Consider the following 27483-nt stretch of genomic DNA (forward strand, 5'->3'; position numbering starts at 1 on the left):
GATCCTGGAGGTGACAACGAATCCCTGGAGTTTGAGAGTGAGGTGCTTTAGGAAAATCCTTTCAATGGCTGAAATGGATGGATTAAAGGGGAGAAAGACTCGGGAAGAGGAGGACCTTCAGGCCACTGCAAAGAAACATGGAGTGATGACGTGTATACCAGAGTAGGGGGCAATGTCAGAGGAGAAAAAGGGGCCTTACATGAGAAATGTTGCAAAGGTGAACTCACCAGGTCTTGGCCATAGATTAAATACAGGGGCTGAGAGGGAGGAATCCAGGGTGACTCAGAGATTAGAAGGATGGAGCTATTCTCCACAGTAAGAAAGGAAGGAGCGAGACACGGGAAACTTGGGAACTGCTGGACTTAATCTGATTTTGAAGCAATTTGAGAATAATGTCAAAACTCACAACTATATTCTAAAGATAAGACCTGTCACAGAATTTGGGGGCATGAAAGGATCTCAGAGGTAACTAAACAAGAGTTCTTTTTATAACTTGACAAATGGCCATCCAATCTTATCTTATCACACGCATCTGGCTCACTTGGTTTGTGGATTGCTTAGCCAAAGGGAAGAATATAATGGCAGGCCAGACCATTCCGTTTGATTGTTACATTAATGGGGGATACCTATTCCTATTGCTTAGGACGGGTAAGAAGAAAACAGGGAAAATTGGATTGAAATGTTTATTTGGACTTGAGAATTAAAAAAGAAGATATTTTGGTGTGTTAGAGGAAAGAACCAAATGTGTAAGTTAGCAAATGAGCCAAGGCAGGGACTTGATAATAAAGTAAAGAATGAACAAGTGGGCTAAATAAGGCTTGATTTGAGTTTTTTTATATATGCTCCAGTTGGGGATTTGAAAGCGAAATAATGTTGATTGCTGGGACCAAGAAAGCCACAAGCCCACTAAAAACTGATTCTTTTTATTCTTCAACATGGTTAGGATATTCTCAACAGTGTTGTCAACTAATAGTCACTTATCTTTTATTTCTTCCCATTAACCATTACTGGGTTATAGAATAATTCTCTAGAATTCTTCTGTAGGTACTATTAAAGATCCTATACTTATACAACTCTATTGTTTCTTAACAGCAGCCAACAGGTAATAAAGGGGATGTCAAAGATGATTTTGATGTTTTTCTTTCTTAAAGCACCAAATGATTTAATAGAGCATGAAAAAAAAAGTCAGACATCTGGACTTGAGTGTTTAACAAATGACAAGATTATATGAAGCATTGCCTATGGTATTATATCCCCAAAGTTAATATTCTATATAAAGTCTCTGAGGGATAAAATACACACCTTACAGTTGTCTCAAAGTCATTTCATAGTTTTTCTTCAGTATAGATTCTCTCATGACTTCCCTAAGCTTGTGCTGAAGACTTTCCTACATTCATTGCACCTTTGGAGACTCACTAGTATTAATTTCTGTTTGTCCTATATAGCACCATTTCCAGTTGAAGTTTTCTCGTATAATTTACATTTAAAGGGTTTCTCTCTAGTATGAATTTTCTTATGTGCATTATAAGTTTGCTTCTGCCTAAAGGCTCTTCCACATTCATTACACTTAAAGGGTTTTTCTCCAGTATGAATTCTTTCATGTTCAGTAAGGTAGTCCCTCTGAGTGAAAGCTTTTCCACATTCATTACACGCAAAGGGTTTCTCTCCAGTATGAGTTCTCAGATGTCTACTGTGGGATGTATTATAACTGAAAGCTTTCCCACATATATTACATTTATAGGGCTTCTCTCCAGTATGAATTCTCTGATGAATAATATAGGATGCCCTTAGGCTAAAGTCCTTCCCACATTCCTTGCATTTATAGCATTTCTCTTGCGTATGAGTTCTCTGGTGAATACTGAAATATCCCTTGTATCTGAAGGTTTTCCCACATTCATCACATTTGTAAAGTTTCTCTTCAGCATGCTTTTCTTGATGTGCACTAAGGCTTCCCCTCTCTCGGAAGGCTTTTCCACATTCATTGCATTCAAAGGGTTTCTCTCCTGTATGAATTCTTTTATGTACACTGAGGCTTCCCCTCTCTCGGAAGGCTTTTCCACATTCACTACATTCAAAGGGCTTCTCTCCAGTGTGGATCATTTTATGTTTTTTAAGGTTCGCTTTTTGGCTAAAAGTTTTCCCACACTCAATACATTCATAAAGTTTCTCTCCAGTATGAATTCTCTGATGATAAATAAAGGATGCTTTGTCAGTGAATTCTTTCCCACATTCATTACATTTATAGGGTATCTCTCCAGTATGAATCCTCTTGTGTTTCTTAAGATATGTCCCTCGACTGAAGGCTTTTCCACAATCATTACATACATATGGCTTCTCACCTGTATGAATTCTTTCATGTTGAATAAGGAGGTAATTATTGTTAAAAGCTTTCCCACATTGGTTACATTTATATGGTTTTTCTCCAGTATGAACTCTCTGATGCTGATTAAGGTTTCCCAATTGCCTAAAGACTTTTCCACATTCATTACATTCAAAGGGTTTTTCTTCAGTATGGGTTCTCTGGTGTTGATTGAGGTGACCCCATTGACTAAAGGCTTTCCCACATTCATGGCATTTATAGGGTTTTTCTCCGGTATGAATTCTCTGATGCTGATTAAGATTTCCTAATTGTCTGAAAGCTTTCCCACAATCATTACATTTATAGGGTTTCTCTCCAGTGTGAATTCTCTGATGTTTGATAAGGTAGGAATCAACACTAAAGGCTTTTCCACATTCATAACATTTATAAGGTTTCTCTCCAGTATGAATTCTCTGATGTTGAATAAGATGTGCTCTACGCCTGAAGGCTCTTCCACATTCAGTACAGTCAAAGGGCTTCTCTCCAGTATGAATTTTTAAATGCACAGTAAGACACGAGTTGTTGCTGAAGGTTTTCCCACATTCATCACATTTATGAGTTTTCTCTCCACTATGTATCTTACGGTATTGAAAAAGATCTGAATGATAACTGAAGGGCTTCTTACATTTGTTATACTTATAATACTTCTTCCCTGAAGGTGTTCTATTATGTTTAAATATTTCTGATAAATATTTAAAGCTCTTTCCAAAAGAATCATATTTATGGAGATGTTTTCCCATGGTAGCTTTCTGTTTGGTAGTGTGAAGTGATCCCAGCTTGAGCTTTCTCTCCAAAGTAACACATTCACGAAGACTCAGTTCATTTGAAGTTGTTCTTTGACTTATTGTAACTTGTCTGGCCCATCTCTTCTGATTGCCCATCTGTCTCTTCAGCCTTGCATCAAAATCCCAGACTTCTTTTAATGCAAAGTTCCAGCAGCTATTTTTTGATCTCTTCTTGGATAAATTTCTCATGGAAATACTCTTAGTTGCAACTGACTTTTTAGTTTTATATCTTGTCTTTTGAATAAAGAAATCTGAAAGAAACAAAAATATATACAACTACTTATTTTTTCTCAGGGTTGGAAGAAAGGACATTGCTTTATGGTATATTTTAGATAGATTCTGGCTCACATCAAGAAGCATGAAAATTGAGCAAGAAAAGCTAGAAGAGTTGTAGCTTATTTCTTTATAAATGATTTATTAATATTCTTTTTTTCTTTTAACATTACTTTAACTTCCAAACACCTCCTCTATTAGAAGCTACTGTTCCATCTACTACAATATGCTTTTCTCAATTCTCCTTAATCTTAGTGCTTTTCCTTTGAAATTACACCCAATTTATCCTATACTGTGTTGTTGGTTTTCCTTCGTTCTTGAAGACAGCCATGACATCAGAGAGCCATGACACACAAGTGAATTGGATTTAACTGAGGGAAGGCTGTGCAAGATCACCTCCTCACTTTCCCTTCCAGAGCTACCTGGATCCAGTGGCAAAATCTAGATCATGATGCCTAGAAATGGCTCTGGATGAAACAGGAGACCTTGGCCTTTTTAAGCCAAGGTTTTCATCAGGTCTTAGTTTGATTCAGTGATTAAGGCAAAGAAATTTTCTCCCTACTAGACTGGAAGCATCTTGAGAGCAGAGACTGGGCTATACACAGTACATGGTACACAGTACACTTTAATGCTTTACCGACTGCCTATTTTTTAGTCAGTGATAGGTTTGAAATTGTTGCTTTCAATATAATTTGACATTTACTAATACTATTCTCTCTTTTCTGAGTTTTTCTTTTGTTTTATATTTTTAGTCTTTTTTCAATTTCTTATTATTATCCAGTTCTAGAAAGTATCACCTTCATATTTTCAATGATATAGCATTAAATCTGTAGACAGAAGCAGATATATTATCTTTACTGTTATTATCATTCCTATTTAGATATGAATAGTGAACACTTCTTAAATTATTTAGATCTCTATCTCTGTAAAAACCATATTTCCAGAGAATGACTTTAAAAAAGAGCATTCAATGAAACAGAGATAGACTGGGATGAAATGTTGGAGAGTACAATATGCACTTGAACTATGCACAAAAAAAGAGATGTAAATGAAAGCATTATGGATCAACAAAACAGGATAAATACAATGGACAATATTGGTATTACCTTGCAAAGTACATAACCTTCTTTTCTTTATGGAATTCATCAGTTAAAAAAGAGTACAATCAAGATTTTTGCTATTTTTCATGAATTGTTTTTGAAGAAAGCAAACTAGTTTATTTGTGTTCCTATTTATATTAATCTGATGTGTTAAAGCTACATTTGTCATGTTTAAAAATTTATAAGGAAAAAATTAAAGGAGAATTGGGAATGGGATAGCTATGTGTATTTATTAGCAGTCAAATAAATAAATAATAGCTACATAATAAATTATTTATTTATCTGTCTTCTCAGATCCAGCTCCACAATCATTTTGTCCATCTCTTTATGCCTTTTGGATCCATTAACCTATTTACCATAAATTTCCTGTTATGAAGATTTTGCAAACATCTTCTAGAGAAAAATCTCAAGTGTTATACCAAAGGACTCAGTGCTTGGTCTTCATTTGTACAAAATTTTTATCAATGACATTTATGAAAATATAGAACTCCCTTCTAATCATTTTTTAAATTTCATGCGTATATTTCACTATCTTTACATTTTAAAAAATCAAATTTTGTTTTGTTCTATTATATACATTATGAGGGTTCTTCTGAAAGTGTACAATTCCCTTCATATACTTAAGTAAAACAACATAAAAGTGATTGCAATGGATCATAGATGCAACCTCAAACTTTAGCAGTTTTCTCATTGTTAAAAGAAAGGCTTTTATGCAGCAGTATCACTGCTCTTCAATGTTTTTTATGTGAATTTTGCTACTCTTTTAAGGTGGTTTCATATACATTTTTTATTCGGGCAGACTGATAATTTCATTGGTACAAGGGAATTCTCAGTGAGGAAAGGCTCTCTACTAATGAAGGTCAGCACCTATTCTGCAAGTCTGAAAGAGGTGAACGGATCCAGAACTGTGGATCACAACATAGCATTTTCACATCCTTTGTTGTTGTTTGCTTGAATTTCATTTTCTTTCTCTTTTTTTCCCTTTTTGATCTGATTTTTCTTTTGCAACAAGAGAATTGTATAAATATGTATGCTTATATAGGATTTACATATATTTTTTACCATGTTTAATATATATCGGATTATTTGCCCCCTAGAGGGAAGGGGGGGAATTAGAACACAAGGTTTTGCAAGGACTGATGTTGAAAAATTTTTCTTGTATATGTTTTGAAAATAAAAAGCTTCAATAAAAAAAAGAATCATATAAAAGTTCCCCCAATGTAATTGTAATGACCGGTCTCTTCCCTGATAAAGAGATGGAATTACAGCCAACCTCTTACTGCAGAAATGGGGACTCTGAGTAAAATATTATACGGTTCATCTGATGTAGTCAATGTGTGGATTTACTTTGCTTAAATGATTCTTTTTTTCTTTATTAAAAGAGAAGGTTCTTAGAGGATTTGGCTTAGAAATGACTGTGATATCAAAACTTACAACAAAAAAGGTTTAGAAGAGCTGCTATGGGAAATGTAGTCAATCGGTAAGAGATTCCTGAGCACAGCTAATAAGGGCATGGCTAAGATCATGAACGATAAATTGTACAGAGTGAAATTAGCTTGATTTTACAATTTTATCTCATTATTCTGCGAAGCCAGAGAAGCAAAATCAGATGGTAGGAGTTAAGCAGGGATGGAGATTCGAAGATAAAAGGTCAGCATTTTTATTAAGTACCTTCTATGAGCCTCGCCTTGTGCTGGGCCCTGGGGATACAAAATCCAAGAATGAAACTATTCCCATTCTCAAGGAGCTGGTATTCTCTTAAGGGAGAAGACAGATAAACAAAACATTTATTGAGCACTTACTGTGTGCCATGCACTGAGCTAAAACCAGGATACAAATAGAGCAAACAGGTCCAGTTCCTACTCTCAAGGAGCTTTTGCTGCCTATTTGAAGAAGGAGATTCATGACTAGGAGATGGAGAACCTGGTGATCGGCTCCCCAAAATGGAAGATGAATAAAACAGGCATGGTTAAGTTTGGGGGAAAGAATACAGCTTGGATACATGACAGAAAACATGAAGATATGGTCAGAGGTCCTGTGGATAAGGATTACCATGTCTGAGCTGGGCCAGGAGGAAGCCCTGGGGCAGTTCATCTTGTGTGTGTGGTGGAGGAGCCAGCCCAAAGTGCAATGGGCTCAGGAAGCTGTGGCTTTAAGCCCATTACTAAATATCATGGAGACTCTTATTGAGCTCCTTCACTGAGCAGCCCTTTAACTCTGGGCTTTCCTTGAAGTTACTTGAGAAGGAACAGGAGAACCCAGAGCAGAGCTGGGAAACCCTGGCTGCAAAGAGTCCTTCACGACTGAGAACGGAGGAAAATTCTCAGACTTGAACAGGAGAAAGGCCTGGACAGAGAGGAAAGTGTTGGAGAAAATCTGGGTGTGAGACTGAGATTTAGCTACGAGCAGTAAGTGATGGGAGGATGCTCCCTTGTGGCAGGGGTTTCTCTAGCTTAGACCATTACATGCTAAATCTAAGCTAAAGAGACTTCCACATGGGGGGAACGAGTGTTTACTGAGCACCTACGGAGAGCCAGCCCCATGCTGAGCACTTACAAATATTGTCTCATTCAAGCCTCACAACTCCAGCACACCAATGCTATTATCATCTCCATTTTTTTTAAACCTTGAGGAAACTGAGGCAGCAGAGGCTAGAGATATCTGGCCTGAGCCTGTGCACTACTGGGCCACCATCTAGTGCCCGCAATGGATGGTAAGTCTTTGGTCTGAGCCCAGCCTTGCCAACTTGCCCAGGTGGGCCGGAGGATGGTGACAACTGAGTTCTTCCATTATGGCAGGAGTTGGAATCTACTTTGGTGCAGGGCATCTGCACACTGAGAAATTTACAGGTCCTTGAAGGAATTTCTTCTGCAGGAAATCTTTCCTAATCCAAGTGTTTGTGCTCATCCTTCTAAATACCTTATATTTAATCACTTCCTATGTATTTGCATTTGTTCATTTCATATGTATGTTATTTATATTTATTTTATAAATATGTATATCTATAAATTATAAATACAACTATATAGACAAATCTATTTAATATGTATGTTATTTATATTCATTTGTGTACCTGTAGTCTCTTCCATGTAAGCTTACTGTAAGGAGATGAATACTGTCTTTGTACTTGTATCCCTGAGTCCCTGGCACACAGTAGCTGCACAATATATGCTTTTTGGATGGTTGGTTGTTTAATGTACTAAAGGAAAGGTATTATTCTCAGAAAGGATAGGGACCAGAGGCAAAATTGTGATGGGGGCAGATGAAGTTTATTGGGAATGGCGGTGAAAGGACTGAGACAACAGAAATATAGACAAATTAGCAACAAAACCATGGATTTTTAAAAACTGTTGGTCAGATTTGTGTTCTATCTGGAAAGAGAAGAAAAGGGAGTATGTGAAGGTAACTTACAGAATGCGGGAAGAGAGAATGACTGTGTGGGAGGGGACAGCAAAGGATGGATAAAGTCCACAGTGTCAGAAAAGATGGTGGAGGAAGGTAAGGATCAGAAATGGCAAAGGGAACCATCTCTACCCTTGGGGGTTGTGGGCAGTGCTGCCATCCAAAGGGTAAAGCTATTAGTTACATGCTTGTGGGCTAATTAGCTTCCATTAGCTCACCTTGACAAGAGACCCTTGGGATAAGGGACACTTTCTCTGTTATCCACGGAGCTTCTCCTTTCTCCAACTGGGAGATCACATGTGGTTTGGAAAATGGAAGCCCTGTTCACAGAAACAAATGGAAAGTGCTGAGAACAGAAATCCCTCTCCTAATCCAATTCTAGCCCTTTTTGCCCTTGTTTTATTTTAATTTGTTTCTTTTGTCTTTAGATGATCCTCATTTCCAAATATGCTCTTCCACCTTCCACGATTTAAATAAGGCCTTGCTAATAACAAAGATTAAAAAGAAAAAATATTACATAAAACCAACCAAAATATTAACCATATTTGAGAATATATACAATATTTCCAGAGTCCCTCTGTTGACCTCAAGATCAGCCAGAGTCAGGATCAGCAAAAGTCCTTGGTCTTTAAGGGGAGAAGTAAAGGAGATGGACGAAAACTCCATGAGCTCTCTTCCTTGTCCACATCCAAAGTGACCCTGGCTTATCTTACTCTACCCCCTAATCCCTCCTACAATTATCTGTATAGACCAAAAGATTGAGCCAGCACAGAATAATGAGAAGGGCCATTTTCTAAGCATATGCTAATAGAGCATTATCTAATTGGTAATTAGCCTTAAGTGCTCGGTTGTCTGATTCCAGTGCACCTATTTCAGCTCTTTACACCTCTCATCTTCAATAAAGAGAGGCAACACTATCACAATTATTATTTAATATCGTATTAGAAACACTAGCCTCTGCAATAAGAGTCGAGAAAGAGATTAAAGGAATTAGAGTAGGCAATGAGGAAACCAAACTATCACTCTTTGCAGATGATATGATGGTATATTTAGAGAACCCTAGAGATTCTACTAAAAAGCTATTAGAAATAATTCATAACTTTGGCCAAGTTGCAGGATACAAAATAAATCCCCATAAATCCTCAGCATTTTTATACATCACCAACAAAATCCAACAGCAAGAGATACAAAGAGAAATTCTATTCAAAATAACTGTTGATAGCATAAAATATTTGGGAATCTAGCTACCAAAGGAAAGTCAGGAATTATATGAGCAAAATTACAATTTGTGTACTTTCTACACAAATAAAGTCAGATTTAAATAATTGGAAAAATATTAAATGCTCTTGGATAGGCCGAGCGAATATAATAAAAATGACAATACTCCCTAAACTAATCTATTTATTTAGTGCTATACCAATCAGACTCCCAAGAAAATATTTTAATGATCTAGAAAAAATAACAACAAAATTCATATAGAAGAACAAAAAGTCGAGAATCTCAAGGGAATTAATGAAAAAAAAAAAAAATCAAATGAAGGTGGCCTAGCTGTACCTGATCTAAAACTATATTATAAAGCAGCAGTCACCAAAACCATTTGGTATTGGCTAAGAGACTGACACGAACTGATGCTAAGTGAAATGAGCAGAACCAGGAGATCATTATATACTTCAACAACGATACTGTTTGAGGATGTATTCTGATGGAAGTGGATTTCTTTGACAAAGAGAAGATCTAACTCAGTTTCAATTGATCAAGGATGGACAGAAGCAGCTACACCCAAAGAAAGAACACTGGGAAATGAATATAAACTGCTTGCATTTCTGTTTTTCTTCTCAGGTTATTTATACCTTCTGAATCCAATTCTCCCCATGCAACAAGAGAACTGTTCGGTTCTGCAAACATATATTGTATCTAGGATATACTGTGACATATTTAACATGTATAAGACTCCTTGCCATCTAAAGGAGGGGGTAGAGGGAGGGAAGGGAAAAATCGGAACACAAGTGAGTGCAAGGGATAATGTTGTAAAAAATTACCCTGGCATGGTTCTATCAATAAAAAGTTATAATTATTTTTAAAAAATAAAAAAATAAAGAGAGGCAAAGTGCATTTCCTCAATACCTTGCCAGGCTAAGCTTTGTCATTTTAATTTCAACTTTCAATTTGATTTAGTTGACCTTTATGCAAAGAGATGATGGCCCTTGTCTGGGACCCATATGCTTCTGAGCAAAGCATTCCATGAGTTAAGTCTACCTTCACAAAGAGACAGCTTATTTAATTATTTATCTTGGCATACAGTAAGTACATAATAAATGTTTGTTGACTGACTGCTTACCATTATGACTGGTTACTAAAATATTTAAGATTAATCCAAAGGTGGGGGGCAGCTAGATGGTGCAGTGGATAGAGCACTGGCCCTGAAGTGAGGAGGACCTGAGTTCAAATCTGAACTTGACACTAGCTATGTGACTCAGTAAGTCACTTAATTCCAATTGCCTCACCAAAAAAATAAATACATAAATAAGAGACTAGGCCAAACCAAACTGTATCCAGCTTTATTAAATATATTTTTCAGCAAGCATTATTTGTAATAATGATAAGCTTAGAAGCATTCCCAATAAGATCAGGAATGAAACAAGGATGCCCATTTTCACCACAATTATTTGGTATCATATTAGAAATGGGGGCTCTAGCAATAAGAAAAGAAAAAAGAAATAGAAGGAATTAGCATATTCAATGAGGAAATAAAACTATCACTCTATGCAGATGAAATGATGGTATACTTAGAGAACTCTAGAAAATAAACCAAAAATCTACTCAACAATTAACAGCTTTAGCAAAGTTGCATGATATCAAATAAACCCACAAAAATCAGCAGCATTTCTATATGTTACCAACAAAGCCCAGCAGCAAGAGATAGAAAGTGAAATTCCATTTAAAATAACTGTAGATAATATAAAATATTTGGGTGTCTATCCACTAAGATAAACTCATGAGTTATATAAACATAATTAAAAAGCACTTTTCACACAAGTAAAGTCAGATTTAAACAACTGAAAAAATATCTGTTGCTCATGGGTAGGCCGAGCTAATATAATAAAAATGTCAATTCTACCTAAATTAGTCTACTCATTCACTGCCATACCAATCAAAATGCCAAAAAATTATTTTATAGAGCTTAAAAAATGATAACAAAATTCGTCTGGAAAAAGAAAAGATCAAGAATATTTAGGGAATTAATGGAAAAAATGCAAAGGATGATGACCAAGCTATACCAAACCTAAAACTCTATTGAAAAAGGAGCAGTTATCAAAACCAACTGGTATAGGATAAGAAAGAGAATGGTAGATCAGTGGAATAGATTAGATAAATATGACACTATAATCAATGTCTATAGTAATCTACTGTTTGATAAACTCAAAACCTCCAGTTTCTGGGATAAGAACTCACTATTTGACAAAAATTGCTGGAAAAACTGGAAAATAATATGTCAGGAAGTAAGCATGCCAAAAGAAGGTCAAAATGACTATGTGGCTTAGGTGTAAAGAATGAAAACATAAGCAAATGAGGAGAGCAAGGAATAATTTACTTATCAAATCTTTGAAGAAGGAAAGAATTTATGGCCATAAAAGAACTAGTGAACATTATGAAATGCAAAACAGATCATTTTGATTACATTAAATTGAAAAGGTTTTGCACAAACAAAACCAATGCAACCAACATTAAAAGAGTTAAAAAAAAAAAAGCCAAGATAAAAAGCAGAAAGCTGGGAAACAATTTTTATAGCCAGTGTTTCTTTTCTAAAATATATAGAAAACTGACTCCAATTTATAGGAATACAGGCCATTCCCCAATTAATAAATGGTCAAAGGATCTGAATGAACAATTTTCAGATGAAGAAATTAAAATCATCTATAGACATATGAAAAATGCTCTAAATCATTATTGATTAGAGAAATGCAAATTAAAACAACTCTGAGGTATTACCTTATCCTTCTCAGATTGGCTAAGATAACAGAAAGAGATAATGGTAAATGTTGGAGGAGATGTGGGAAAACTGGGACATTAATGCATTGTTGGTAGAATTGTGAACTGATCCAACCATTCTGGAGAGCAATTTAGAACTATGCCCAAAGGGCTATAAAGCATATACTTTGATCCAGCAGTGTTTAAGAGATCATAAAAGAGGGAAAAGGACCCACATGGGCAAAAATGTTTGTGGCAGCCCTTTTTGTGGTGGCAAGGAATTGAAAAATGAATAGATGTCATCAATTTGGTAATTGTTCTATAAAAATTTGATGAATAGGCTGATTTTACAAAGGCCTGGAAAGATTTACACGACCTGATGCTGAGTGAAACAAGAACAATTAGAAAAATATTGTATACAGCAGAATGTGCAATGATCAGCTATGACAGACTTCTCAGCAGTTCAGTCATCCAAAGCAATCCCAATAAACTTTGGATGGAAAACGTCATCCACATGCAGAGGGAATCTTGCTGACAAGAGAAGATAGAAAATATTTCTGAACATTGCCTCCTATTGTTTCTGAGATACTGTGAAGAATAATTCTATGAAGAAGAGTTGGAAAGGCTTTTGCCAACTTTCAGATAAATGTTGCTTTTTCTTAAAAGAGCCCGATACAATTTTAGTTAAAACGATCAGCTAAGTCTACAGCTTGAAGTGATGGATACTATAGTTGCCTTTAAGGAATAATATGCAGAGGAACAGTTTAGCATCATAAAAATAGTCTGGTGGACCACTAGTCATGTCCAGGGAGATCAAACACAATCAGCTTAGCTTAGCACTGGGAGTTTCTTTTCAACAAGATGGAATGCTCATTAAGGATTTTTATGGACAGTTATGGAGATAGAAAGGACAGGACATCAAAGTTAATGTCTCCAGAGGGGAGCTGCACTGACTACGTGTTTTCCCGACATGTATGTTTTATTACCCTGAGACTATTAAGTTTATGCCTATTTTCCCCACAAACATTATGTGCATCGTAAGGAGTGTGGTTAAGGTTTATGGGTAGAATATTGTGTAAATATTAAATGACTTACCCAGGGTCCCACTGCTAGTGTTGGAGATCTGAACAAGTCTGAATCTAGGTCTGGTGCCATGTAATGCCCCAAAGTTATTCTTTACAATATTACTATTTCTCTATTTATGTACCACAATGCAATTAGCTCTTGCTCAAATGATAGCATCTGTTCCATTTCTATTTGTTTACTACCACAAAAGGTAACACTATAAATATTTTGGAACTCACAGAGCTTTTCTGACCTCCACCTCCTTGAAATGTATGTTTACCTATTGCATGGGTGAGAGGGTCTCAGTATTTCCAAACTGCTTTCCAGAATTCCAGATACATTAGTGAGGTTCTCTTCCAATAACCTCCTAAAAGTTCCCATTTCCACCTTTGACCATCTTTCCCAATTTTCTAGCTGTGGTATAAAACATTAGAGTTGTTTTCATTCCCATTTCTATTTTAATTAGCAAGTTGGTGTGATCTTTCACATGGTTCTTAAATTTGCAAGTCTTATTTTGAAAATTGTTCATCTCCTTGATGTATCCCTTCTCTAGGGAAAAGAAAGTATGCAGAGGCTAAGGAAAAAAAAAAACCTGTGAAAGGTATATTATGTTGTGTTCCCAAGGAGAGTGAGGGAAAGATCACAGAGTTGATATGGGATCAAAGAAAATTAGCTTGTTTTACTCCTGCCAAGAGGAAGCAGCATTGTTAGGCACCCACACTGAGATTTTAGTGGATAATCTCTGGTCTGGATCAGTGGTTAATTTTTTTGGTCTCAAGGATTCTTTAAATTCTTAAAATTTATCAAGGACCCCCAAGTTTGTGTGCCTCATGTCTACTGATATTAGAGATTAAAACATATTCGCTTTAAAAATATTTATTATTAATTTTAAAAAGCAATAAACCCAATTACACTTGAACGTAACAATTTTTTAATGGAAAATAGCTTTTTCAAGACAAAAATAAAATTAGTGAGAAGAGTGGTACTGGTTTACATTTTGTCTGGCTTCATTCACAGCTGGATTCTCACATCCACTTCGGGGTTCACAAAGAGATATAGTTGGAGAAAGGGGTATTTTAATAGGCAATTATGTTTTGACTCTGTGAACTCCCTGAAAGGATTCTGGCCATCCCAGCAATGAATGGTTGGACCATACTTTGGGAACCATTGATCTGAACAAGAACAAGTGGAGAGTAGTACAATAAAGTTACAAAAAACAAAGGTTTTTTTTCATTTGGGAACAGGAATCAAGAACATTTTGAAATCTTTGCATTATATAAGTATGTGATTTGGCAAAATCTTCTGAAAACATTTTTTGAAGTTTTTAATGGATCATATCATATTCTGACAATTACAGACAACAGTAGTTTATTGATTTGTCTCAAGAACGTTTTTGAGGTTATTATCATTATTATTATGCTTTCAAATTATCATTTATCTTCTCTTTTTTATGTGTTTCTAAGAGAAACATCCAAAGGATAAGTCACTATCCTGTTTTATACTATTTTCTATATTATTAATTTTAAGTTTAAGTTAATTTAATTGTAAATTAATGGATTTAATAAATTAATTTTTGTTACTTTAAAATCTGTAGACTATTGTGTAGGTGAATAAAATGGCTTCTTTTTGCAGCTGAATAAGAGTAAAGCTCATCTTCTGCAGACTGGAAGGATTTTCAGGAAGATGAGAATAAAGATTGCATCCTGTTCTCACACACAATATTTTGAAAGCTCTTCGCTCTATGTGGTTTGGAAATTATAAATATTCAAAATAACATCCACCATGAAAGTCTTCCATCTTTATAGTTCCATGTTATTCTATGCCCTGGATATTTCTGGGTGAGAATTCTGGCTGGAAGGAATAGTCTGGCTTCCAGCCCATTTCTTGGCTGAATTCTTATGGACATTTAAGGATTTGTCTTTCAGTCATGTTGATTTGTTACCTGTTCATAAAATGGGAATTCGTTTATGAAGGATAGAAAGCTTCCAGTGTTTTATTCCATCCACCCGGTCATATCTTTCTACACAACTGGTAGATTTTTGCGACCTGCAGTGAGATGTTACGCAGCTTCCAAATTTCATAATCTGTATTGTTTAATAAGTTTAGGATGCTTAAAGATAACTTTTCTGTAAGGTAGCAATGACCAGGTCCTGAATTTTGTTGTTATTATTTTATTGTCATTATTATGTACATTTAAGAATAGCTCTGCATATCAAGTCAAAAGTCAGCTTGGTACTATAGTAATATTCATTTTAATAATAGTTACCATTTCGATAGTACCTAGTAAGTGCCAAATACAAATATTATTTCATTTGATCCTCACAACTTCCGTGAGAGGTAGCTGCTATTGCCATTTTACAGATAAGGAAAATGAGGCAAACAGATTAAGGACCTTGCCCCGGATTACACAATTATACAATGTCTGAGCCACATTTGAACTCGGATTTTTTTGTCTCCAGACCGAGGCACCCTATCCACTGTATCACCCAGCTGTGTCCATTTAGACATCCCATGGCCTTCAGGAGGGAAAAATGATGTTCCTGAAACTAGTTGTCCTTACCAAGGGAGACAAAGTTCTGATAGTTCTCCAGCATCACCTCCCTGTACAAGTCCTTCTGGGCCGGCTCCAAGTGCCCCCACTCCTCATGGGTAAAGTTCACAGCCACATCCTGGAAAGTCACTGACTCCTGAGGAAACAAATACATTTTGAAGCATGAAGCATGAAGGAGATACAAAATTAATATATCTTCAGAGTATTAGAAGTTTATTAGCTTCCATTTCAAATATTTCTTTAAAATAATGTGTATTTTAATTTTTTAATTATATGTATTTTTAAACTGAAATTTGCATCTCTCCTTCTCACCTGCCCCCATTAGAAAATAAGAGGGAAAAACCCTCCTGTTACAAACATATATAGCCGTCAAACCAATTTCTTTACTGGCCATGTCCAAAAACCAAGTACTTTCCATTCTGCACTGAGTCCTTCCCCTTTCTATCAGGAGGTGGGCGTCATTTGTCATTTCACTGACAAGAGTCCCTAATTCTTTCAAATTGCCACATTTACCATACTGTATACACTGTTCTAGTTCTGCTCACTTCCCTCTGCATCACTTCATACAAATCTTCCCAGTTTTCTCTGAATCAATCTCCATCATTTTCTATAGCACAATAATATTCCAATGTGTTCTCATACCATTACTTGTTCATTCATTCCCTAATTTATGGGTACCCACATTCTCATTGTCACCTCAAAAAGCTAAAAAAAAAAACTTTTTACATCCCTAGTTGGTGTTTTTTGCTTAGGTTTAATTTCTCACCTAATCCCTATCCCTAAGGGCCACAGAGGGAGCAGTGGTTAGAGTGCAAGACCTGAAGTCAGAAAGACTCATTCATCTTCCTGAGTTCAAATCTGGCCTCAGACACGTACTAGCTGTGGGATCCTGGGCAAGGTCAAGTTCATCTTTGCTGATGACATCATTTAATCCTACTGGTCTTCCTCAAGTATTCATTCTAGGGCCTTGGAGAACATGGTGACTTCCATGATGAGAGACAGTGTTGTTTCCAGTTATTTCAGAAAACGGCCATTTTGGACACTACAGTCTCACGCGGGTGTGTGAATATATTGCCTCCTCCTGTCACGTCCGTTTGCTGTCAGGTCCCAGGTACGTGGACACAAGCCACTTCCGTGGAGGAGGCAGCTGGCGGAATGTATACCCCAGTCATGCATTTTTCATCCCTTTGGAATTGTATTTCGGCCTTTATTTAAATTATTGATCGTTTAGATTGTGTAGTCATCACAGGAGCTCCTTATTATAGTTCTAGAGCTTAATGTGGTCCCACTAGCCCCAAATAGAAGTGAGAGCATCCCCACTGGCTCCCCTTTTCACCCATTTCTTTTCTAGTTTCGAGATCTCTCATCAGCTAGGAGCAGTGTGCCCCATTTCACCCCCCACTGCAAGGAAGACTTCCATTCTTCCCTCCACATTGGCTTGCTATCAAAGAGACCTGTCTGAAAAACCTAAATGTATATGAATATATATGTATATAAATAAATATGCATAAGTATAAAAAATATATTATAATATTAAAAATATGTATGAAAAGAAACAAAGACTACAGCACAATATGATCAGAACAGGCCAAGTCTTGTAAAAACTACACCAGATATTGAAAAGTCTTAGTGTAGGTTTTAAACACGAATAAAAATGCACCAAGGTTTTTGAGATACCCTGGAAACACTCAGTCACAATAAAGAAAAAAGCAAAAGAGAAGAATTATTTATTTAGCAGTCTGAGGAGTCCAAGGCCTCAGCATTTCATCCTTTAAGGCCCTTCTCCATGTCTTCCCATAAATCCCACAGAGGCAGTCCCCCCGATGTATTCTCTACACCTCTTTCTATGACACGGACATCCCAGCAGACACAGACTGACCCCTCAATTATCCTTCCTCCTACCACATGACCGATGTGTCACATGTTTCTCTGTGATTTTTCTTAAGATTTTACAAATGCTTTAATCTCTTTAAATCACCATTTGCTGCAGCTCTCTAGGTAACTCGGAGCCCCATTGTCTGTCGGCTGAAGCCTCTGGGGGACTGACTTGCAACAGTTAAACTGACTTTTAGGAACTGGCGACAGCCTGACATCTGATTACTTTTACCTGTCTCATTTTTCTAGATTAACAGCTTTTAAAGCCAGAACATAATGAAATCACCTTAATTTCTTTCTGTATCCTTTCATTTTTCTCCTTTTAATTTAGAACAGATGTTGAGCTTTGTTCTAACAAGTCAATGTTCTAACTAATCAGAAGGGAGATCTTGGAGTAAAACCCCCAAATCCATACACAGATGTTTCCCATTTATGGATAATAATCTTTCCATTTTCATGACATTATTTGGGACAAGCTGTGTCTGGAGCCTTCCAATTTTTTTCCTTAAAGGAAACAGTCACGAGGCAAAGGCCTGAGAGCTGTGGGGTCCATCAGCCTTTGGCTCGACAGCCATATTTTCCAACATATTTCTTCAGCATCTTCCCCACTCTCACTTTTGCACTATTAAAATACACACCCAAATCCCGGCCAGTGCCAATGGACTGATGATGGAGAGAGCCATCAGCACCCGAGAGAGCACTGGGGGACTGAGGAAAAATACCACAGAGTATTTTCACTTCTTTGTTGTTTCCTTGCTTTTTGATTTCTCTCTTTTTTTTTTCCTTTTTCTGATTTTTCTTGGGCATCAAGATATTTGTGGAAATAAGTATAAAAGAATTGCACAAGTTTAATATATTTTGGATTAAGGAGGAAGTGGGGGAAGGGAGGGAAAAAAAAATTTGGAGCCCAAGGTTTTGCAAGGGTGAATGCTGAAAACGACCTATGCATGTGTTTGGAAAATAAAATGCTTTACCCTTTGACCCAGCATCCCAAAGAGATTTTAAAGAAGGGGAAGGGGACCCGTATGTGCAAGAATGTTTGTGGCAGTGGGGAGAAACTGGACACTGAGTGGCTGCCCATCAGTTGGAGAACGGCTGAATAAATTGTGGTATATGAATATTATGGAATGTTATTGTTCAGTAAGAAATGAGCAGCAGGAGGATTTCAGAGAGGCCTGGAGAGAGTGACAGGAACTGATGCTGAGTGAAATGAGCAGAACCAGGAGATCATTATATACCTCAACAACAATATTATATGATGATCAATTCTGATGGACGTGGCCCTCTCCAGCAATGAGATGAACCAAATCAGCTCCAATGGAGCAGTAATAAATTGAACCAGCTACACCCAGCAAAAGAACTCTGGGAGATGACTAAGAACCACTCCATAGAATTCCCAATCCCTCTATTTTTGTCCGCCTGCACTTTTGATTTCCTTCACAGGCTAATTGTACACTAATTCAAAGTCTGATTCTTTTTGTACAGCAAAATAACTGTTTGGACACGTATAATTGTTTTGTATTTAATTTATAATCTAACATATTTAACATGTATTGGTCAACCTGCCATCTGAGGGAAGGGATGGGGGGAAGGAGAGAAAAAGTTGGAACAAAAGGATTTGCAACTGTCAATGCTGAAAAATTACCTATGCATATATTTGTAAATAAAAAGCTATAATAAAAAAATAATAAAAAGAAGAGAAAGTGCTTTAAAAAATTAAAAATAAAATGCACAACAATTTAACCTGGAGGGTCACACTGAATGTTTCTTTTGTCCTTCTCCAGGAGACTTGACGGTTTTCTGTTCTGCCGTGAAGCCTCATAAAAACCACCCTGATCACTTTATTAAACTCATTCCTCCCCAGAGCCACTGCTTGGATGTAGCGCTGCCCGGTGGACAGTGACGGACCCTCAAAAGTCAGGTCCACCAAGCTGCCTCTGACCCCTACTGACCATGTGACCACGGCACGTGGCTGACTCTCCAGCCGCGAGGGATCCTGCAAATACTCTAAGCCAGGAGAGCGGGATTTCCGAGGGGGTAACAAAGAGAAGAGACAGAGACAGAGAAGGAGAGAGAGACAGGGGCAGAGGGAGAGAAGGGAGGTCTTAGGCCAATCAATCTCTTCTTTGATATCTTGACCCTTCCTCCGGGTCATTCATCCGGTCTTGGTCGCGCTCCCCACCTGCCTGGGGAGCCAGAGCATCTCTCAGGCAGACCTCCTGCTCATTCTCCTCCCGACTGTTTCCCTGGGGCAGAAGTCCCGCCGCCTCCCTTTTTATGTCAGGTGAGAGGTCCTCCTCCGCCCCATCTCTTCCCTAGCCTTTCTCCTTGACAGGCTCAGCTTAAGGAGCCCGAGTCTCCCCCTGCACCCAGACCGTCTCCAGCCGTCCTGATCTCTCTGGCCGGGGGGCCCAGGCAGCTGAGGGGGAAGGGAGGCCGGCGACCTTGCGCAGCCCTGCGGCCTCTTACAGAAGAAAGGACAAAGAGCTCCTTCCCCCTTTCCTAGGCTCCGCCTGGGATTTTGGCCCCATCCGCTCGGGCCGGACCTTCGTCCTGGGTCACGCTCTCACCCCCCCCTCCCCCCCGCCCCGCTCCGGGTGACGTTTCTCCCCCTTCCCCACGTCATTAGTCCCTCGCGGGTGAAGACTTTGCCCCCTCTCTGGAAGGCCGCAGGGATCACTCCCCGTAAGCCTTAGCCTTTGCTTCTGGAAGCCATGCTGGTGCAGGGGCTCGGCAGATCCCCCTTCCTCCTGGCCTCCCCTGATGTGCCTTGGAGCGTGTGGCTGAGTACGGGGAGCCCTGGAGTCCTGGTGGCTCAGAGAGGAGGGCACCAAGGGCGGCACAAAGCCAGCGGGGAGTGTTCCCGGGGGGCGAAGGAAGGAGGCCGGGCCGGGAGAACCCCGCGCCCAGCCTGGGAAAGTCCAGCCGGACGTCAGTCGGCCCAGAGCTCTCCTCGCGCTCTCGGACTCTCCCGAGGACGGCCGCTGGCGGGGCGGCTCAGAGGCCCCCGGGGACGGGCGCGCCCCCCTGTGGCTGACCGGACCCACGCGGACAGGTCGGACTCGCGGAGGTCACGTGAACAACGGGGCGGACCCTGCACACCCCACGTGGCCCCTGAAGGCAGAGGGAAGGTGGGGGATGGGGGGGAGAATGTGCTAGAAAACGGGACATCTCGGGAGATGCAAGAAAACGTGACTCACCGAGGCCCCGGCTCCGAGGAGACCAGGCAGGATCCCCGCCCGCTGCTTTGCCTCCCCTCCGGGGGAAAGGACGCGGTCCTGCGGACGCCCTGCGGGAAGAAGGAGGCGTTGGCAGGGAGCCCACGTGCCTTCTCGCGCCACAACACGGGAGTCCCGCGCAGGAGCAGGAGGAGAGCCACGGGGAGCCGGGAGCAGCGTCCCCTAAATCACGGCTCCCCCGGCCATGCGCCCCCAGGGAACGCCTGAGAAGGGGGAGGGGGGTGACTATGGCGGTCTTGGCAGCTAGCGGCCTCAGACACGTGATCGCTTCACCTCGGGGCGTTTAACACAGCTTGCCTCAGTTTCCTCATCTGTAAAATGAGCGCGAGAAGGAAATGGGCAACTCTCCAGTCAGCCAAGAGAGCCCCGAGGGGTCAGGCCTGCAGGTTGAATGCTCAGTCCTTCCCCTCCGCCCCCCTTATCTGTTCTGAATCCTTGGTTCACCCCGGGACCAGCACAAGGATAATTCGAAAAAAGAGAGGATGAATTTAGAGGCCACCGATGATGGGACCTGTGTTATACCGGGCGTGGATCAGGAAGACTGGAGTTCAAATTCTGCCTAGGACATACTGGTAAGTCCGAGCCTCCCCCTGACTCAGTTTCCTTTTCTGTAAAGGGTAATAAATAATAGCACTGAATTCCCAAGGTGATGGGCCCTCTGACTCAGTTTCCTTTTCTGTAAAGTGAGGGTAATAAATAATAGCACTGAATTCCCAAGGTGATGGTGGAGGTCAAATGAGAGATACGACAAATGCATGGCCAACCATCCAGCATGATAGAAATGCCAGTTTTTAGGACTGGATGCTCCTTTCTGCCCGGCACCTGCCTTCAAATTCAGACTTAGTGGCTGTCGGAGGAAGCCCAGAATAACTGATTGTTATCCGAGCCAGAAGCTGGGGGCTGCGGATCGGATGGCAGTGCCCGCTGTACCAGCCAGCATCCCTGGGGTGGGCTAAGGGCGTATCTGAGAGAAATCGACCTGAGGCCAGGACTGCCAACAGATGACCCCAGAGCTGGCTCCCCGCCCACTGTACCCCCCAGTCCTTCTCCTGCTTCCTCCTGGCTTGCAGAATGGATCCTTCCCTTTGACACGGAGATGGCACAAGCCCTTCAAATCGTCCCTCCTCCTGCCCCTCCCAGAGAGGGGGGACTGGGGGTGATGATTGGGCAAGTACTCTAAGGAGGGGCCCGGGTCTTCTCTTCCATTTCTACGGAAAACTGATCAGCAGAGTGGTACAGGTAGGGAGGGTCTGCTTGGGAAGAGGATGGAGAATCTCGAGCAGGGACCCAGCCCCTTTTCTGAATTTGGTGTATGAGGAAACAAAGGATCCCTCCTCAAAACAATGGCTGAATTCACAAAATTAAAAAGGGAAATCATGTATGTTGATATAGTTGTTAAATGTTTTTTTAAAAAACAAGTTCAAGGACCCAAGTTAGGACGCCCTGCTTGGAGAGCTCCAGATTGCCCGGTTTTTTATATCCCCCAAATTAATTCTGTCCCAGCTCTGTGCTGGGCCCCAGGGGCAGCAGGAGGAATAGCGCCCACCTGGAAGGGGCCCAGGGGCCAGCGTGGACTCCATGCCCAGAGAGCCCCGCCCCCCAATGGGCAGCATCCTGGGGGATCCCCTGCACTCAGAGGGTCGGGGCAGCTTCCTTCTGACTCAGGCCGGGGTCACTGCCATTCCCTTGGGACCCGACTCTCAACAGATGGAGACCAGGAGAAACCCCTCATGGCCAGCACCCGACCAAAGCCCTCATGGAGACCAGGGGCAGCGTCCCAGGGCTGTAAAACAGCCTGATTGATTCAGAACTGGGAGAAGGAACAGCGCCAAGCGTGGAGGGGGACGGAGGTCCACCCAGAGGTCGTGGGCCCGGGGTCTGTGTCCCAGGCTGCTTCCACAGGCAGAGGACTGTCACAGACCCTCCCCCAAAGCGGGGAAAAGGGAACTGGGGATGCAAGCAGAGTGAAGGGGACATACTGGGGAGACATTAGCGCTGGGAGGTCTGCAGAGCTCGTTACAAACAGCTCACTGAGACGGGCAGCTCCGGGTGCTGGGTCGGGAGGTTTCTGACCAGGCTAAGCACCCCACCCCAGCGGGAGGGCTCAGTGGAGCACCCCAGCTCCTGCCCCGGGCGCTAGAGTTTGTCACAGCTGTCTCACCAACTCTCTGGAAGACCCAAAGCTGGGAGAGAACCAGAGCTGGACGAGAAGATCCAGAGTTACGAAGGCTTCGGCGTTCTGGCACGACGGGCCGAAACAAGGAAGAGGAAATTATAGCGGGAAAAATGGAGTTACACAAATGAAGTGGTCTTGCTCTTAGTGCTGACTTAAGTGCTGGAGGAGGGAGAATGGCAACTCACAAGAAAAGCTGGGGGTCTTAGGGGACCACAAGCCCACCACTGGAACATGGCAGCCAGAAAGAAGCTGCTCCATGCCTGTGTTTCACCACTTGCTTTGTTGGCTCTGAGTTTCCCAGAAAAAGACCCTCCTCTAACATCCCACCAAGGCAGCCTCTCCTCCAAGATCTGAGGGCGGAAAAAGCCGGCCCCTGAAGCAGCTCCGCCACTTTGGGGAACTGGTGTCCTCCCTGGCTGGCCTCCCTGCAGCCTCCACCCCTTCCCATCCCCCTCCCCCCGCCCCTGAACCCCACCTTGGGAGTTGGTTTGAGTAGGGCAGGGGCCAGGGGCACCACCAGCTCCCCGTCCTGGGAGCTCTGCTCTCAAGTGGAGGGGCCCAGGGTTCCCCTGGAGACCACCAGGCCAGGCGGGCCCTGCAGCAGGAGCCCCCCTTCCATGCCCGGGCCCCCAGCTTCTGCAGGAAGGGCTTCCAGAGGGCCAGGGAGCAGGTGCCCTAATGGTCAGAGCTCTGCATGTGTGTGATGGGGAGAGGGGGATGGAGGGAAGGCCCAGGGGGCGTCAGAGGCGGGGCCCACGGCTACCCCCTGACCTCCTCACCTCTGTCCTCCAGCATGAGGTCCAAGGCCTCCATGGTCCCCTGGCCAGGGGCTCGGGCATCACGGGCCCATCGGCAGCTCCTGCTCCTCAGGTCCTGCAGGGGAAGGGGTCAGGCCAGTCAGAGTGCCAGGGCCCGGGGCACCCACTCAGGACAGGGGCGGGGCACCTCTGCCCAGCTTCCGCCGGGAAAGGGGAGGGGCCGTGGAAGAAGGAGCTCGTGGGTCTGGGGCCGGGGGTGCTTCCCTTCCAGGGGCCGGGGGAGTGCGTGGGTGACCCACGCGGGGACGGGAAGGCAGGGGCGCGCCCCCACCCCATCCCGTGCTTCTGCCTTGCGTGAGCACAGACACCTAACAATACCTACATGCACACTTGCGTGCACGCGATCCTGTGCAAGGAGCTCCCCGAGTCTTTCTCCCACGCTCACGCGCGCACACGCATGAGTCTCCCACTCCGTTGGGTCAGCTCGTACCCTGCGCGTGTCCGTGGCTGTAGCAGGTTCATTCTCCGCACCACAATCCTCCAAACGCGTACCTATTCACCAGCCCCGCCCCCTCTACTCCGCCCCCTCCCTCCCCCCAACTCCTAAAGCAATCCAGGACCAAAAAAGCCCTATATCCTAGAAGAACAGCGCCTGCGCACAAGATGCGCCGGGAACTACAGTTCCCACAGTCCTTCGGGCCCCAAGAAAAGAAGTGCCATGTGACCTGGAATCATGCGTGCACCTGTGGGATGTTTGTTTCCTTGCGAGGGATTCTGGGAAATGGAGTCCCCGGGGCTTGTTGAGTCCCTTGTGTTCCCTCATCCCAAGGCCGTTCCCGAGCAGATGCTTTGGGCTTGGCTCATCCTGCCCGCTGCCCCTGCAGCTCGGTCCGCGCCACCTGGGCCGTGCTCCCGGAGTCCTCCCGCAGTCATTCCCATTATAGTTAACACTCACAGCCAGGCCTGAGGATACCCAGCCGACAGGGTCCCGGGGCTCCTGGCTTCCTCCTCTACCCCAGAGGAAAGTAATATTTATAAGGGTCACAACAAATTCAATCCAGTTGGGGGTCAGCATCTCAATACCAGCTCCCCGCCCAATCCTGGCTTAGTGCGGACGGGGCAGTCGGAGCACTAGCAGCTCCTGGGCAAGAAGCGTCAATGCACAAGCGGTTCCAAGCCTTAAAGCCAAGACCCGAGAACTAAGAACCCGGCGTTCCAAATTGTGGTTACTTAACTCCATCCATTCCCCTGGAAAAAGCCCTTCATCTTTCAGCACCATACCGCCCACAAGGAAATCCAGAAGCGTCTGTGGATCAGAGAAAAGATTTCTTAGCGATCACGCGCTCACCTGTTTAGCCGAAGAAAGTTTTAGAGGAACGCACGAGGAGGCTAATTATGGCAAACTAACTCTGGAGAAAACCCCGCCACTTTTAGGGACAGACCCGAGACCCTATAGGCACCAATCTGGATCCTGACCCTCCCGCCCGCCGCAGTTCTAATCACGCATTTCATTTCAAATTCAGTTCCCAGTGTTCCCCGGGAAGCTCCAAAACTTTGAAAAGGGACCCAGACTCCCCTTCGGTAATTGCTTGATGTGGCCTTTGAGGTTTTTAATAACAGCAGCAGGGCGCAGGGGGAGGAGAAGGAGCAGAGGATCAGACAGAAGGTTCAGGCTTTAACCACTGCGCACAGCCGGTGGCCAATGACCAGAACCATGGCTCCTATCGCACCAGCTCTTGCTTTAGATGTAAAAAAAATGGACACTGGTCCTGAAACTGTCCTCTTGTGGAGGTTAGGAAGGGACTCCAAAAAATTGGGAGTCACGCAACAGTGTCATGATATGTCTCAAAAGAATTTGCAGCCTTTAAACCCTATCCAAGTCAAGGGGCGAAGTTTATTGTAATCGTAATGTCTATTGAAAGGCTAAATCCAAGAGAATTTAGCAAAGCCAGGAGACTTTAGAGACATGGACAGACAAGATTGTTAGAACAACAACTAAGGTGGTCTCTAAGTTAGAGAGTCTCAGATCACTGATAGAGCTTCCCTAAAGTCTAAGGAAAGAAATAGTATTATATTCCTAAGCCGGAAGACTTTCACAATCATTGACAGAACAAGAGCATTCTTGGATCCCAGGGTCTCCGGATCATGGATTCCAAAGCCAGAAGATTTAGAATTGCTGACAGATTGTTAGAACACAAGCCCCTAAGGTCAGGGGGCCTTAAAATTATTTCTGTCTCCCCTAGAAGCTATATTATATCATTTCCCCTCTCAAGCAGTTTGCACCCCAAATTCATTTGGGACAAAGGGATGGAAATCTCATTTTCCAAAGCTGCTTCATGCTAAGAAGGGATGTACAGCTGCCCACCCCAATTATTCTTTTTTTTTTTTAATAATAACTTTATATTGACAGAATCCATGCCAGGGTAATTTTTAACAACATTATCCCTAGCACTCACTTCTGTTCCGATTTTTCCCCTCCCTCCCTCCACCCCCCCCCCCAATTATTCTTAGTATTTTCATGGGCTGTGCTGTTTGATACTTCTCCCCAGTCTGTGGAGGGGAAAAAAGGCATTGTACACCTCAAATTTGGAGGCGAACTGAGAAACTTTCACCTCATCCTTCTTGTTCCACAAATAATAATTATCAACTTTAGGTTTAATCTGATGGCAATAACGCCAAAAAACTTAGTTAACAATTTTAGAATCTTCCTAAGTAATAGCCAAATAGTTTTAACTGTAATTTCTATTCCCTTAAATAAGTTTTCCCTTTTGTTTTAGAGAGGAAACGACAATTCTTAAAATTGAGAGAATAGATTTCATAATGGACTTCACTTTAGTTAATAAAGTTCCCCAGATTCTAATTAAATGTTCTAGACAAATTGAATTGCCATTTGATTATTTTCCAATTCATGCAAATAATTTTTCTTTTATGAGCCAGGAAAAGGGTTTAGGTGCCAGTTTTTACTGATAGGGCCCTTGGAAGTCTGCCTCTACATAACTTAAAAGCAGACTGTTTGTAGTAGTAGCAAATGGCTTTTCTGTTTTCCCAAAGTTCCCAAATACTCCTTTTAACACTGTCAGTACAAATATCCCTTTATATATCCCTTTAGTGGGCTTTAATTAGAGTTCCTTTGAAATGTATCTGCTGGTCCCATCTAAAAAACCCATCAAATTATCAAATAGGAAGCAATAGATCCAAAAAAGCAGTTAACATTCATGTAGCATGTTTTATGCTAAGCACTTTTGCAATCATGTGATCTTCACAAGAACAATTATCATTTCTCTTTATAAATCAGAAAATTGGGCAGAGATAAAATAATTTGCCACAAATTAGAGCTAATACATTTCCACAACTGAAACAGAGAATGTGGACTTACCAAATGCAAAGGCTGACTGGCTTTCTCACCTCACAGTGCCATGCAGTGTGCCATGCAGGGGCACCCAGATCCATCCCAGGCAGTTGCTGGACAGAACCTGCCGAAGGCTGAGGTGACCGGTGCTAGGAGCTGATACCAGGCCTTCTTCTTGATTTCACTGACTTTACCTCGCTCCAGTGAAGACATCCTCCCCTACTATCTCTAACTTGCGAGACCTGACATAAGCGATTGCCCTCTTCTCTATTCTGATGCTCTCTGGCTTGCTGATGGCACTTTTTGTGCTTAATGGAACTCTCTGATTACTCTGGTGTTTCCTTCCATGAGACCACCAAGTTGGGCCCTCGGCTCCTTTGTTTCAGTCCGCAAGGCCCCCTTATACTGGGAAAGGATAAATGTCTCCATCTCTATACCAATTCTAAAAATGTTTTCCAAGTCCTCCATGCTCACGAGGAGATTTGTTTCCCAACAAACAAATGGGGCCGAGACCTGGGCTTTCCTTGGTGGAGTGCTGTTCTCCATAAAAGAGTGGGGGAGAAACAAAAACAAACAAACAAA

At 41.9% G+C, this 27483-nt stretch overlaps 1 protein-coding gene across 4 annotated transcripts; it reads right to left on the reverse strand.

Moving 5' to 3' along the window:
* Positions 1–907: 907 nt before the first annotated feature.
* LOC127556619 (zinc finger protein ZFP2-like) lies at positions 908–26338 on the reverse strand. 4 transcript variants are annotated; one of them, XM_051989874.1, is made up of 6 exons: positions 23935–26335; positions 23574–23667; positions 20580–20668; positions 15514–15640; positions 8138–8239; positions 908–3395 (listed from the first exon to the last, which is right to left on the reverse strand). In XM_051989874.1, the coding sequence occupies exons 2-6, from the start codon at positions 23605–23607 to the stop codon at positions 1438–1440; spliced, it is 2310 nt and encodes a 769-aa protein (XP_051845834.1). In that variant the 5' UTR covers positions 23608–23667; positions 23935–26335; the 3' UTR covers positions 908–1437. The 4 variants fall into 4 exon arrangements, with proteins under 4 accessions (XP_051845834.1, XP_051845835.1, XP_051845837.1 ...); XM_051989877.1 differs by lacking the exon at positions 908–3395 and adding an exon at positions 7765–7888 and having other exon boundaries at positions 23935–25046; XM_051989875.1 differs by lacking the exon at positions 20580–20668 and having other exon boundaries at positions 23935–26338.
* Positions 26339–27483: the final 1145 nt, after the last annotated feature.

The sequence above is a fragment of the Antechinus flavipes genome, chromosome 3, assembly GCF_016432865.1.
Source record: "Antechinus flavipes isolate AdamAnt ecotype Samford, QLD, Australia chromosome 3, AdamAnt_v2, whole genome shotgun sequence".
NCBI lineage: Eukaryota > Metazoa > Chordata > Mammalia > Dasyuromorphia > Dasyuridae > Antechinus > Antechinus flavipes.